Below are 14,922 nucleotides of genomic sequence, written 5' to 3'. Positions count from 1 at the left end.
TCATAAAATCGGTGATTATTTCAGTAATGTCTGTAGCCTTCCTTCCATAATTATTTAATCTCTTTTGATGTCATGGTTTGACGATTCATGTCATGAGACATTTCCCTCTGACCTTAGATGAAGATAAGAATCCTGTTTTTCTGAATTTAATTCTTTGTGAATTCCTAAGAGAAATTACGTTAAAGCTTAAAGTGACTACAAGGGTGAACTCATTTGGACAAATAATTGGAATGTGATTTGTTACCAACAAATGAGTTAGTAAAGTAACCTCATGAATTAGTGAGTGTTGCATCAACCTATTCCAATACCCACTTCAATTATTGTCAAATTGAATTTGCTAGTCTCAAACCTACAGAAAGAATATCGGCATAGAATCATCGATTGAACATATAGCGCGTGTTTTTTTTTAATGAGAATCTGATGGTCAATTGAACTTATATTCAATCAATAATTTTCTATGACTTGTAGCTTCAAATGGATTTCCCAATTCCTCAACTAACATGAAAAAGTATAGGCCTACTATCATTATTTGTGAAGGACATATAACAAAAACAATTTTTATTCCAGTTTACTGATACAGTATACGAGAAATTAAAGCTGTATTCTCTGTTATCTCAAGTACAGAAATGAATATAAATTGGAAGTTGTTATAATATACAAACAATTCAATATACATACTAGTTGTTATACGCCGATGATACTGCACAAGGTCATTAACCTCATACCTCGCCACTTGTTCTTCTAATACGAAGATCAATAACTCTCGATCAAGGGTATAATTTATAACTAAATTATTTTATTACTTAGATTTCCGTACTAGACTATAAGACGAACTTAACTCTGCTACAATACATTATCAAGGAATGAATTTACAATCATACACTGAGGAAGCTTGAATTTCTAAAATTTATCATCATCTAATACTCAATTTTTAATGACACCCCTGTGTCGTATCTTTTAAGCAAAAATTGGTGAGTCAACTTTGGCTCATATAATTCAATAAATAATAATGATAAATTGAATTATCTGTATACCTATATATCTAATTTATGAATTCTGAATTAGTAATTTGTGGTTTTGATTTGAAACAGTAGATTATGACTGGAGTATAATCCACCTCTACGACTATAAAGGTGATTCATCCAACTTCTTCCTTGTATACAGTTTTCTTGAAAGTAGAGATGCAGTAATGCACAACTCCCAAACCATAACATCAGAACATTATAGTTTCGCAGTCATGCAGATTTTCCTCAATTCGAACATGGATTGCGGTACCTGATATTCAGACTTGAATAATAATAATTGGTGATATGGTATTCATTATTCACCTGTCATTTCCGTATTGACTATTACGAAATTTACTATGTACAAACGCTTTGAACTTTGAATGGTTGGTTAAAGGAAAAACAACTTACATTAGGAATACTTTATAAAAAATAAATATAGAATACAATTTGGCTATCGTTGTACCTTTTACGAGAAGGTTATAACATAGAGAAACAATAGCGTAAGTAGATATACCATGATATAGGGAATTTATGTCGCAACTTTTACTGTTATCTCAAGCCGATTACTGTCGATTATTGTCAATTTTTACTGTTTTGTTGGGGTGAGAGTGTATGAACGGCACAATTTGAGAGACTACCAGCGTCACACAGCTGCATAGAAAAGAACTATGTGAGCTATCGGCTTGGGATAACAGTAAAAGTTGCGACATAAACGCCCTATACCATGGGATATCTACTTATGCTATCGTTTCTCTATGGTTATACCCCCAAATTTCAGTATTCATCTACACAATATTAATAATTAATAGAAAATAGACCACACTTCATTATCCCAATCCCTCGATTCCTCAATTACTCAACCTGGGCTTTTCCATGTACATGCATTTGATAAGGAATAGTTAACAAGTAATAAGAATCTAAATTTACAGGGAAGTTGGGAAGAAGTCTGATTCAACATGTTGTCTTCACCTGTGTACCAGCCAAGCTCTGAAATTAAGATTACATGATCGGTTCATTCTAACGACCTTTGCCGCTACCTTCCACTAGGCACCATGCTACTTGTAATCTTGGAGAAAACTACTAATGACCGTGGTAGCCTCAACAAGATATTCAAATGCATTGCATAACTGAATAGTATCGTCTCCGAGCGTGGAAATCCTCGGCAATTGGTTATTTTTATTTGATTATAAGTAGGAATTCACTTATTCAATAAGGAAAATGAATTCTATCTACAGTAGATGTAACTGTCAATATTTGCTACGATATTTGTGTCTTTCGCATGCAAGTAACAGTGCAGATTCCATTAAAAGTTGTGATTCAGGTATTCAGATATCAGGATATTATTGTAGTAGCCTATTTTCCTAGGGTCCTATAAAAGAGGAAAATAATGAATGTATGTGGGCTTAATGAAACATAATCCGTCTTTAGCCAACATTATTGGTTTAAACCAAATTATTAATTGAAATTGCAAATTTATTAATGATCGTAGAATAAGTTTCAATATTGAAAAAAAAATAATTAAGTCGACCGGGGGTAAATCACAGACTAACTTGCACTGTTGATATTGAATAGATTTATTGCTAAAAAGCACTCTTTTAGTCTGTGAAATTCACAATCAAATAATGATTTTGATCAAATTAGTGCTTGATCATACTATTAGCCTATCCCTTCCATGTCGGTGAGCATCTTAAATGCAGTATCAACATCCCTAAACTACCAAATAGTGTGATCTAGACCAATTATTTATTTGCACTGCCAAAGACTTCTATTATTCTCCACCATGTATTTTCAAATACAGGTTACATTTATACTTTGATATAGCCTATAGTCTAAAAATGTCAACAACCAAATCGAGGAATTTGAACAAAATTCAGAAAATCTTCACTCTCGGCCTATTATAGTCACGCACCAGCTAGTTGCCAGTGTAAATCCTTGCATTAGAAATTGTGTGTCCTTCCGGTAATCTCTGAGATGATGGATGACCTTCAAACGACCTCAGCTTCAGTTTCCTTGCAGCCAAACTGCTCTCCTGTCATGATCAGTGGAGCAGACGGCCTCTCACTCACTCACACTCTTTCACTCTCTCTCACTCACTCACCCTCTCTTTTTCTCTCTATTTGCTCGCGTTTTACTTTGAAGTTGATGCCGGCCTGGGCTGAGGCTGTTTGTTGCATGTGTGGCCTTACAAATTCTTTCTAATGCTGTCATTCATCATCTAACCTGACTTGGCTCTATTATTCCCATTTTTCCTCGGAATAAAAGATAATTGTCTCAATGAAAAAAATGTTTTCCATGGATTTCTCATAACTGAAACTGTCATACACACCTATACAATAGATGAGTAGATATGAACAGGTAAACTGGAGTTGGTCAAACTGTGCTTACACCTTAATTTTAGCGCATTTCTCATTGGATTATTTGTCTCCTTACGTTGAAAGGACAAGAAAAATAGTTTTCTACTGTTAACTACCTACTAAGAATTGAACTGCTATATGATAAAAAGTGGATGAATGATCTCTATACTCTATTAACTTAATAATATCGGGGCACCGAGCTTCGCTCGTTATTTATTTATAAACTATTGATAAACAGAACACAATTATTTAAAATGATTGGGGAAGGACTAACAGGCACAGCCCAAAATTGTTTTTCCCCGAATTTCAATTTATAAACTATAAATAGTCCACAAAGTAGGTAATGTTCCATACACTTGAATTCAGGTTCAATTTTTAGTCCAAACATTTAAAAACAAAAAGTTCTAATTTAGATTATTTACAAACCAAATTGAATAACAAAATAACACTCACTAATCACTTAAAATTGCCAAATAATGAATAACTTTGAAAATTAATTATTACTCTAGTTTAGAATGATTATCATGTAATGTCAACAAATCAGATTATTTTGATAAAGTCGATAGTCCAGGCAATGAATGCTCAATAAAGGGTATAGAGGGAAAAGTTTGGCAGACAATTTTTGACCCCGCAGTTCTGTTTTGGGTAGTGAGGAGGTAAACATATCAAAAGTCCACACCCCTACCACATGTGCTGAGGGGGTGGGGGTGGTTAAAAGGCAACATTTTTTGTCGCATGTTTCTCGCATATAACTCGGAAACATTCTACAGACATGACTATTCTATAAGAAAATAAAGCCTACATGATTGTCTATAATATTGAATTGATAACTTTTTCTATATCTCTTTCACTTTTCGAGATATCCGCTCTAAAAGATGTTACATTTTTGAAAAAACGCATTTTCCCTCAATTTTTTGCTATTCTAGTTCTTATAACTTTTTAAATATCAATGGAAAAAACCATGCTGATCATGAGCTTGTAGAGCATAAAATTCTCTTCAATTTGATGTATAATTTCACAAGTTTACGCATATCCCCACGACTGTTGCAGCAGCTTCAGTGTTTAATGTGAGATCTTCAGTTATGCAAAAATAGACCAATTGACAAAGGAATTTGGAGAGAATGTTTTGAACACAATTTTTGACTTTGCAGCTTTGTTGGGACCAATTGAGTGGTGAACGTATCAAAAGTCCCCATCCCTATCCCTTGTGCTAAAGGGATGAGGGTGGTTTAAAAGTTGCATTTTTCAATGTTTTGCTTACACGCTCATATCTTGAGAAAAATGCGTTCAACCGACATGACTAACTATTCAGAAATGAAGCTTGATACATTCTCTACAATATTTGTTCTGTGGTTATTTGTGATATCTCCAACAGTTTTCGAGATATACGCTCTTAAACGTGTAAAATTGTTAAAATAACAGCTTCTAATCCTATTTTTGATGTTTCGGGGCTTACAACTCTCCAACAATGCATCATAAAAATAAATGCGTACGACGTTTATAAGAAACGGCCTACGACGTTTATTGGGAGCCTTTTCCTCTAAGTCGGCTAATTACTTGAATATTCGAGAAATAACAAAAAGTCCATAATAAAAAAATACATTTTTCGAGATATTTTATTTTTTTACGGAAAACCTATGCGGTTTATCGCAAAAATGTACAGGACCACATTGAAAGCCAGTTATGTGTACATAATATTGAGAAAAAATAAAAGAGTACTATGAATAGTAACTGCAGGACAGGCGATTTATAAACGCGCGTTTTTTACAACTACCCCCCTCCACCCCAAGCTGTCGACCACCCTGGGACGTGACGACATCGAGTTTCATATACACTAAAGACCCCCTAACAATAATCCGAAGTCAAATTCTCTGCCTCTCTCATGTATGCTCAATGTAAGCCAGCGCCTGGACTATTACAGACTCCTCATCGTGTTTAGAACTGTGAAAAGACTTGCACTTCCGTTCAACTCATAAGAGGTCGTGATAAGGGCAAGTCGTTTTTTTCTTCTTTTTTCGTTAGAATAAAAATCTATGTTCGTATAAGGAACATGGAAATACTCAGTGATAGTGAAAAAGAACATTACGGGTGTTATATCAGTCATAACTACAGTGACCATTGAATAGCCGGTGCAATCATACATTGTTATGGCTCCTAAAACAACAACATGATGCTGTTCCATTACATAACGATGTGCTATGAAGCCTCGTCAATGCTGAATAACCGGAAAGGAATTATTGAATGAAGGTGAAGAATGTTTTGGTGAATGAAAAGAGAAGATTATGAGCTAAATTTACTTATTAAGGAGAAGAGACAAAAAAGAATAGGAGAAGAGAAGGAAGAGAATAAGAGAAGAGAAGGAGATAAGAAGAGATACGAAGAGATGTAGAGAAGAAGAGAAAACGAGAAGAAGAGAATATGAGATGAAGAGAAGAGGAGAAAAAGAGAAGAAGAAAAGAAGAGAAGAAGAGAAGAAGAGAAGAAGAGAAGAAGAGAAGAAGAGAAGAAGAGAAGAAGAGAAGAAGAGGAAGAAGAGAAGAGAGAAGAAGAGAAGAAGAGAAGAAGAGAAGAAGAGAAGAAGAGAAGAAGAGAAGAAGAGAAGAAGAGAAGAAGAGAAGAAGAGAAGAAGAGAAGAAGAGAAGAGGAGAAAAGAGAAGAAGAGAAGAAGAGAAGTAGAGAGAAGAGAAAAAGAGAAGTTTAGACGAAGACAATTAGATGAAGAAGATCGGATGAAGAAGAAGTAGAAGAAAAAAGAAAGTAAGATGAAATAATATAAAGAATGAAGAAAAATGAAGAAAGGACTAGAAGAGGAAAAGAAGAACCATGAAAAGGGAAGTCAAGGAAATAATAAGGAGAATAATATAGGAATAAGATGAAATAGGATGATGATAAGTGGAAAAATCAATGAGGATGACATAAGGGAGAAATAAACTAATGAGGACAATAGAAACAAATATAAAAAGGGGGACAATGAAGAAGATGGGAGGAGCAGTATCAGACCCATCAGAAGGGATAGGAGTAGCAGAGCAAAGAAAACTAAGACGTAGGAGAAGGAAGGAAAACTATACAGGATGAGGGAAAGGATGAGAGGAAGAAGAAGACTAATAATATGGAAGAGGAAAAACGAAGCTACTAATTCGGATGTTGTGAAGATGGCAGATGGATACAGCAATTATCTCCAGATGGAAGTGAAATATATAGCATTGTAGTACAATAATTGGAGCAATCTTTGATCGTGCCACACGCAAGCGAATGCAAGTGTAGTGGACCACTGGAGCAGCTGGAGTCAGTAGAGCAAAAAGCAATTTAAGGATGAGCATTGCATACTTACTATGCATGCATGAGGTGTGACCTTCCTTGTAGAGTTATGTAGATCAGTATTCTTTTTTTTGTTTGAGGAAATTGAGCATGCTAATCTATCAATGCACTATTATTTTGTAATGAGAATTGGCCTCATTTCATAAGCATGTTTGTTACATACTTCTGAAAGTGATAAACCATTCTTTGAACATTTTTCCAGTAATATAAACTACTCTTGAATTTAGAAGCTAGCTCAATCACTCACAATGCTCGACTATAACGGCACCACCGATATATGAATTCAGTTATCCAATTGATGATGTATATCCAATTAATAATAATTCATTCCACGTTAATATGAGATTATTGATCTCAGAATTATTGAGTCAACGCAGAAAAAACGTATACGATTCTATTATACTTGAAAGTTGTAATAATATTCTATGGTCAAAGATTCAATATTCATATTCTTATCTGTTTGCTACCTGATTTTATCATGGACTAGAATGTATGAAACTTATACCAACACCGTCTTCAGACAATAAAAATATTTTATTCTCTAAAAATTGAAAATTCAATTTATATTAGTTTTTAATATTCATGATACAAAAATACCTGTAATAATAAAAATAATTAAGTCTCAGTCCATAGGTAAAATTTATTTTCATATTCCAAGTTACATGTGCATAATAGTTGCATTCCACCGATTCAATTCATGCGTCTCCTCAATCATTCCAAGCTTCTCCATCAAATTCTCCTTACAGGAAGTACATCAACAATATTATTCCACCAAGTGTTTATATATTCTATTACAATATGAGTGACACATCTCATAATGTAATGGAAGTGAGCTGAATCTGCTCGATTCTTCAACAATCTTATTTCCTAGCTTATTATCTCATCTATATTATATCATTAGGTTGTTGAGCATTATTTGCATAAGATGACAGTTTCTGTTATAGTTTGACTCTAGTCAAGTTTATTAGACGATAGATGTGACGCCTCCCGCTGTGGCACCGGCATTCGTTTGAAGCAGAGCAGTGAAAGTTGTAACTGAACTGGATCATTAATTTGATTTGATCAGGGGCTGACATCGTTGTGCGGCATTGGAATCCCAATTGATCGATTACCGTCAACAAAGCGACGGTGTTGAATTGCATCTTAAGCGAGTTTCAGGTGTCTGTAGAGATAACAGACTTTATGATTGTCTGTAGAGAGATAAGGTGACTTTATGATAACAGAAACACCATATTTGTCTCAAGAGATTCACCATTTAGATATAAAATGCATAACTCACTGTGAAGTGCAGAAAAATAACAAGTTTTTTTATTAGCGATAAAGGTATGAAGAGTAGAAAACTTTTGATGAGGTACATGGAAATACAGAGACTTCTCAGGAAACCATGTTTTCCTCCTTCTTCTTTTCTTCTTCTTCTTCTTCTTTTCTTCTTCTTCTTCTTCTTCTTCTTCTTTCACCTCCTTCTCCTCCACCTCTTTTTCTCCCTACTGCTTCTCTCCCTCACTCTTCATCTTATACTCCCTATCCAATATATCGACACCAAAAAATCTTTCCTTCTTTATCTTTCCTATCCGAGTTCCATTTTTAGTTCCCAATTTAAAATTGCCTCTCAAAAGACTTTTCTATGACTATGCTACTGAAACGTGTTATTTAAAATTGTTGAGAAGCCTGCCTGAAGGATTTGGAATCATGGTATGTAGCTATCACTCTATCAGCATGATTATCATCTCCAGAATGATTGCCAACATTCGGTTATGAACAGGCACCAAATTAACATTTACACTTGGCAAACGAAATTGAGAATATGGTTTGAACCAGACTTGGATTGCTGGTGGCTACAGTATACCAAACACAGGTTTTTGGAAGATTAACCAGTTCATCAAGTTTCTCAGCAATGGTATTAATGGGTCAAGCATTGATGAGCATTGATTCACGATGGAGTCGATTTGAGGAGATGTGTGATGGATGATTCGAAGTCAACTTGAGGAGATAATGGCAGGGTCTCTTCTAATTAATCCCGAATATTCTAGATCATCAAGTTTATTCAACATTTTTACAAGCAGCTTATCCTCCGTAATTCAGGTCTGAAACTGACATTATTATTTTTCTTCACTGTATTGTGCTGTTTGTGCTGTATTGCATTTCGAATAACACAAAAAATAGAGAACAGTATTCACTTAAAGTATTCTTGAAAACAATATTCGTATGTTTTCGGCTGAAACTGTTCTAGAAAAGATTGTTTGGAAATAGCTGCTTCCATCCATGCCCATTTCTGTTGGATGTGAATGACAGGCGATGCAAATTCTGCAAAATTTTAAAAAGCCAAGACTACCAGTTCTGAGATTAGCGTAATTTTTAGAAATTCAAGCTAGAGAAGCATAATTTGGAACTTGATTTAATCTGACCAAAATCTTAATTGAGTTTTGCATCAGGTTTCACGATTAATAAATCGGAAGTGACAAATTTTCCTCAACAATCCACAATATTTATCAGGATTGCAATTGATCGTACTTGGTTTCCGCGTTCGTCAATAATAATTCATTTTTGCAAGAAGCGCGCCCGTAATTCGACTATCCCGCTATGGAAATATGACAGCTGGTTGTGACCTCTTGCGATGACCTCCTTTTGACCCCCGGGGCAGATCTCCAGATCTCGTCTCGATCTTTTGATCATGCCACTTCGTCATGATCATCACGTACCTTTACACAACGACACCGTCTACACCCTGTGTAGCGAAAAAGCTGCAACTTTCAGTGGCTGGTAACCGATTGCTAACGAAACTGAAAGGTCGGGTGGCCCCCTAAATGCAATTACTTTTGACAAATTTTAGGATTTCTAAAGTTGTGCAATCCAAGTGAACTTGTTTTTCAAGTAACTAATTTATTGAATTTTTCATGATTTCACTATCAATATTCCAGAAATAAGTTCAATCACGCTCTCCCCATCAATCGTCCATAAATTTCTCTTTACATTCCAGCTAAAAAATCTGCTAAACAAGCTTTCACATGAATCATGAAACATCAAATGATAAAAACCCAACAATACAATATATAAACTGTAGTGGCTCGATAACTCAATCACCAATTCCACTCAGGGCTTTTTGCATAATAGAAGCTTAAACTGAATTGGATCAGCTAGTGGTTTAGAAATAACCAAATCAAACAAACGAGACTTGATGTGGATTTAATCCAGTTTGTAATGAAAATTCGTTCAAACGTGTACTGTGCAAATGGCATTCACACATATTCATCCTGAAACTAAGAAATACGATTATATAGGCTACTTGAATATAAAGCTGCGTACAGACTTGTGCGTCACGAACACGCGCTTTTCCTTTTTCATCATCTATATCTGTATTAGAACAGGAACAGTAAGGTACAGATATAGAAGCTTCAGCTGATTGAAAGTGAAATGCGCGTGTTTGTGGCGCTCAAGTATGTACGCAGCTTGACATCAGTTCCAGTTTCAGTTTTTTAGGTCTTCACCGCAGTCAATAGACCGGGGAATTGTCAAATATTAATAATCCTTACGTTCAACTTTATTCTGATTGTTGATTTTTTGCAATGAAATTCAATTGTTGATTAGTTTTGTTTCTGGTTACAGGGTGCGCACAAAGTCGACTAGTGTACAGTCGATGGTGGTAGGGGGCGCAGTGGGGCCGAATGGGGCTGGCAGTGTGCGCATGCGTGGGCGATGCTCAGGTGGCTGTCATCGGTGACGCAGCCTCCATCAGCACATCATCATCAGCCTCATCACCATCATCACCATCATCATCATCATCAGCCTCCCCCTCGCACCACTCTCACCGATGACCCTCTAGCCACCTGCATCACACTGCATCGCAACAGCCAAGTCTACGCCGTGTCCAGGTACATACAACATACATCAATATTCAAATCTTAATATACTATCCAAATTAGCTTAACTAGTCCAGTCAAATGGTCGTTTTTCAGGAAACAGCCCCAAAATAATTTTTCTCGACGGTTCTATAAGTATTTTGGGGCGCTGAATTCGAATCTGAAATTTTCTGACACGCCAGAAGGCGGCTTCACCCCCAAAACCCCCTTAAAATTTTGGACTTTTTCCAATTTTTCCATTTAATCTCGAAAACTTCGGGTTTTTGGAGAAAAATCATTCTCTAAAAAATTAAAGATTTGACAAAATTTCCAATAAATTAAGTGGTCGCGCAGGATTCTACCATTTTTGGTTCCGAAGCTACGAATTTTCAAAAAAGGGGTATTTTTAAGGGGTTTTCAAAATTATGCAAACCTACCACTTCTACCCTATACAACTTGGATATTTTTTTAGTATAGATAAAAAACCACACATCACGTGAAAGAACAATAAATTCTGAACAGGATTCTCTGGGAATTTTCGAATTCAGTAGTGTGGGGAGGGGGAATACACCCAAAAATAGAAAATCATGTCTTACAGCCAAAATACCTACAGCCCTACCCCACGATTATATTTTTACAAAATTCATTCACCTCACATGAAAGGGGAGATTCTGTTCATCAAATCAAGACCAAGTACTATTTTTTATCATTTTGGGTTACTGAGATACACAGCTTTGAATATAGGAATTGGCAATTTTCCTGTGTATTTAAATATGGACTAAAATACACTAAAGGAGGAATTTTTAAATATTCCATCAAATTTCAGTTATGATACATGATTTTGAACCGCCTTGACGAGCTGAGAAGAATGAGCTATAGTACGAGCAGATCTGATCATTCGGTCAAATGTTATAAGTGTTCAAAGTTTTGATCCTTGACGTATCCTTATGACGTACCCCCCACTAGGAAATAACTGAAATTGAATGTTTCTAAAGGGTGATTCTCATAGAAAATAACCCTCATGAAATGATTTCAGCCGAAATATGTATTTTTTTGTTGGGGAGGCCTTGAAAAGGTATTATAACGAGAAATTTGTATTTTGGCTGTAGGACATGATTTTCTATCTCTTTTCTGTATAGGGCTACTTGTAATATAAATATAAACAAAATAAAAATCTCAGTACCCTTTTTCTGAGATATTTTATCACAAACATGTTTCGGACATTTATATTATCTAGTACAAAGCAGTTTGAGAGAGCTTGAGTAGTGAAAAGTAAGAAGTAAGAGGACCAAATGCAAAAGGTTTTCAAGCAGAACTGACATGATTTTCTATTTTTGGGTGTATTCCCCCCAACTACTAAATTCCTAAGGAATCTTGTTCAGAACTGATTGTTCTATGTGTGGTTTTTTAGAAAATAAAAAACTAGAAATACAAAACTAAAAATAAAATACTAGAAAAATATCCAAGTTGTATAGGGTAGAAGTGGTAGGTTCGCATAATTTTGAAAACCCCTTAAAAAATACCCTTTTTTTGAAAATTCGTAACTCTGGAACCAAAAATGGTAGAATCCTGCGCGACCACTCAATTTATTGAAAATTTTAACAAATCTTCAATTTTGTAGACAATGATTTTTCTCCAAAAACTTGAAGTTTTCGAGATTTAATGGAAAAAAAAAAATTCAGGGGTTTTGGGGGTGAAGCCACCCTCTGGCGTATCAGCAAATATCAGATTCGAATTCAGCGCCACAAAATACATATAGAACCGTCGAGAAAAATTCTTTCGGGGCTGTTTCCTGAAAAACGACCATTTGACTGGAGTAAACCTACATCACAAGAATACAAGATCTTTATTTGTCATAAAATAAAACAAGTTTACGATAGGTATCGTCATTTTGATTCGGAATGTAGTATAAATTTGATAAAGGACAATTTTGGGCATAAACCTGTTGTGTATTCTCACATAAGTGTAATAATTCTACATGACTGAATAAATCAAGAAATAAATTGGGATACGGAATATGAATGGGACAGTCACACAAAAGGTCACCATACCTCATGAGTAGTGGCTTTTGGCACACTCTATATATTGTACACATTATTACTATCATTTCCACATTAAACAAATTATCATAAAGCAAGTGAGCACCCCGGGCTGGAGAACTTGCTCATGAACTATTGCACTGATTTTGTAATATGTAACTTGTTATCACATGAAAGCGCAATGGAATGAAGATTGCGCTGGTACGGACTTGTAGATAGACGCTAAAGCAGGGAACCCACTATGCCGTCACCGTCAGGCGCCGTCCGGCACCGACCGTCACCGTTGCGTACCGGCAACATTGCTTTGCATTGTTTTAAACGAACGGCAACCCACTATACCCGTCCGTCACCGGCCACGACCGTGTCCGTCAGTCACCGTCGGCCACCATTGCTGTTCGGGGCATACTTGCCGGAGAGCCGGTCCGTTTTTTATCATTCTTCCAGTCGACATTCAACTATAAGTGAAGTCACATCGCCAGTGTTTTGTTGTAGTGCGCCTTTGTTCTGTGAGCAATGAGTACGGACGAAATGTTTATAGAGGCTATTAGGGAGTATCCCTTCCTGTATAATACTAGTGATAATAGTTATCACGACAACAGGAAGGGAGGTAATGCTTGGCAGGAAATCTCAGAAAAGTTTGATACCATGTCAGGTAAGTTATTTACAAATATTATTGTGTAAGCGAAATTATGAAATCAAAGTTTTGGCCGTTTGACAAATCACACGATGATGGGAAAAGTAACATGAAATTTATAAATTTACTTACTTCAGTGTCAAGCCCAGCCACTGCTCAGGACCAATGACCTCACGGAAGTTACTGTGTTTCACTGGGAATTTAAGTAACTCGAGCAATTCATAGAATTTCTTTGGAGTCATGCGGAAATATAAATATATTCCTCGTCTGATGAACTCTCCATCGCAACTGATGCATTTCTTCTGGTTAGCTCCGGTTTCTGACGGAGCTAACCAGACGGGCAAGTGGGTTATCGCTGGAAAAATGACGGTGACGGCATAGTGGGTTCCCTGCTTAACTCATTCATATGACACAGAAAGTACTTGATATGGAGCCGCAGCCGAGAGGTAGAGGCTGACCCCGCCCTCCGCCACACAAGTCTGGCTTTAGTTCATAACAACATGAAGCAGTTTGATCTGACAAATAAGACGACTCAGGATTGTTCGAACTGGAGGGTTAGATCAAGGAGGAAATATGCCCAAACAATGGGAAACAGGCAAGGAGAAGAAGAGAACTTATCGCGAGAAATGAGAAAAGAGTCTCGATCAAAATTAAAAAACGGTAAACAAACAGACAAAAACGAAAGTGAGTTAATGTAAATAAGTGTATCAGCTGAAATCACGTGTCGACTTTGATGAGGCAGGCGCACACCATTTAGTCAAGACAAGGCAAGACATGATCAGACACGTTTAGTCGCAATACTTCACATAGTTGCTCATGAAGACATGTCTAATTGCAATGACTAATCAGTGTGAGTTGTGTCATAAGCAACAATGTGAAGTATTGTGACTAAACGTGTCTGATCATGTCTTGTCTTGTCTTGACTAACTGGTGTGAGCCTAGGCTAACTCCCAAATTAGCGTCAAGTGATTTAATTTGATGGAGAAGAATAATATTGTGGTAGCTGAATGCAATCACTACAATTGCTTTTCTCATGCACTTACAATGTTATACTTTCTCGACCTCAGAAAGGACGAAGGAATGAGTCAATTTCGTTGGCTACCGAACTCGATCTATATAATGGTTCGAAGAATTTGTTTTAAAAATTTGAAGCTGATTACATCATTCGTAATCAGGCTATTGATGTAAGCAGACATAAAAAATGCACACGTCTGTGTGTGCTCTACAACATTCAAACACCTATTTTTCCTCCGACTGTCTGCAGTCTGCATACGTCCGTCTGTTGATGTGTGCGTTTGCCATATAAATTAATAGTAATCGCTCAAATTGTATTATTGGTTTTGCTAGATATAGAAACTCTGCTAGATTAAAAATAAAATTCAGTTACTGATACATGATCGTTCCTCATATTACATGAATTCCGCCAGATTTGAGAGCCATTCAACTTGAACTGAGCAATCTAGTTTCACAGTAAATCAAATCAATATGAAGTAGGGTATTATTTAATACTAATTAGTGGCCGATGAACAAAAGTAACTGCAAATAATCCAGTCCTTGAATACATCCCACATAATTACACAAGTAAGAACAAGCTCCTGAACAAAATGATAATCACATGCCAGTGATCTCGCTCCCATACAAATAGCTGGAAGCTAATATCTAATATTATTGCTTTCAAAACGCTATCAGTCGTTACCGTACCTGGAATTACAGTCGAGCATGCTGATATAATAA

The 14,922-nt window shown here is 36.1% G+C and overlaps 1 protein-coding gene across 1 annotated transcript in view; it reads left to right on the top strand.

Annotated features, from left to right (window-relative positions):
- Positions 1-14,922, top strand: part of LOC111057022 (transcription factor SOX-4-like) — a 148,605-nt gene that overhangs the window by 50,537 nt on the left and 83,146 nt on the right. The window contains exon 2 of the mRNA XM_039421134.1: positions 10,283-10,548. Within this exon, the coding sequence (XP_039277068.1) occupies positions 10,373-10,548 (176 nt within the window). The 5' untranslated portion in view covers positions 10,283-10,372. The remainder of the gene's footprint in view (positions 1-10,282; positions 10,549-14,922) is intronic.

This window comes from Nilaparvata lugens, chromosome 2 (assembly GCF_014356525.2).
Source record: "Nilaparvata lugens isolate BPH chromosome 2, ASM1435652v1, whole genome shotgun sequence".
NCBI classification, from domain to species: domain Eukaryota; kingdom Metazoa; phylum Arthropoda; class Insecta; order Hemiptera; family Delphacidae; genus Nilaparvata; species Nilaparvata lugens.
This window is presented reverse-complemented; position numbering and strand designations above follow the sequence as displayed.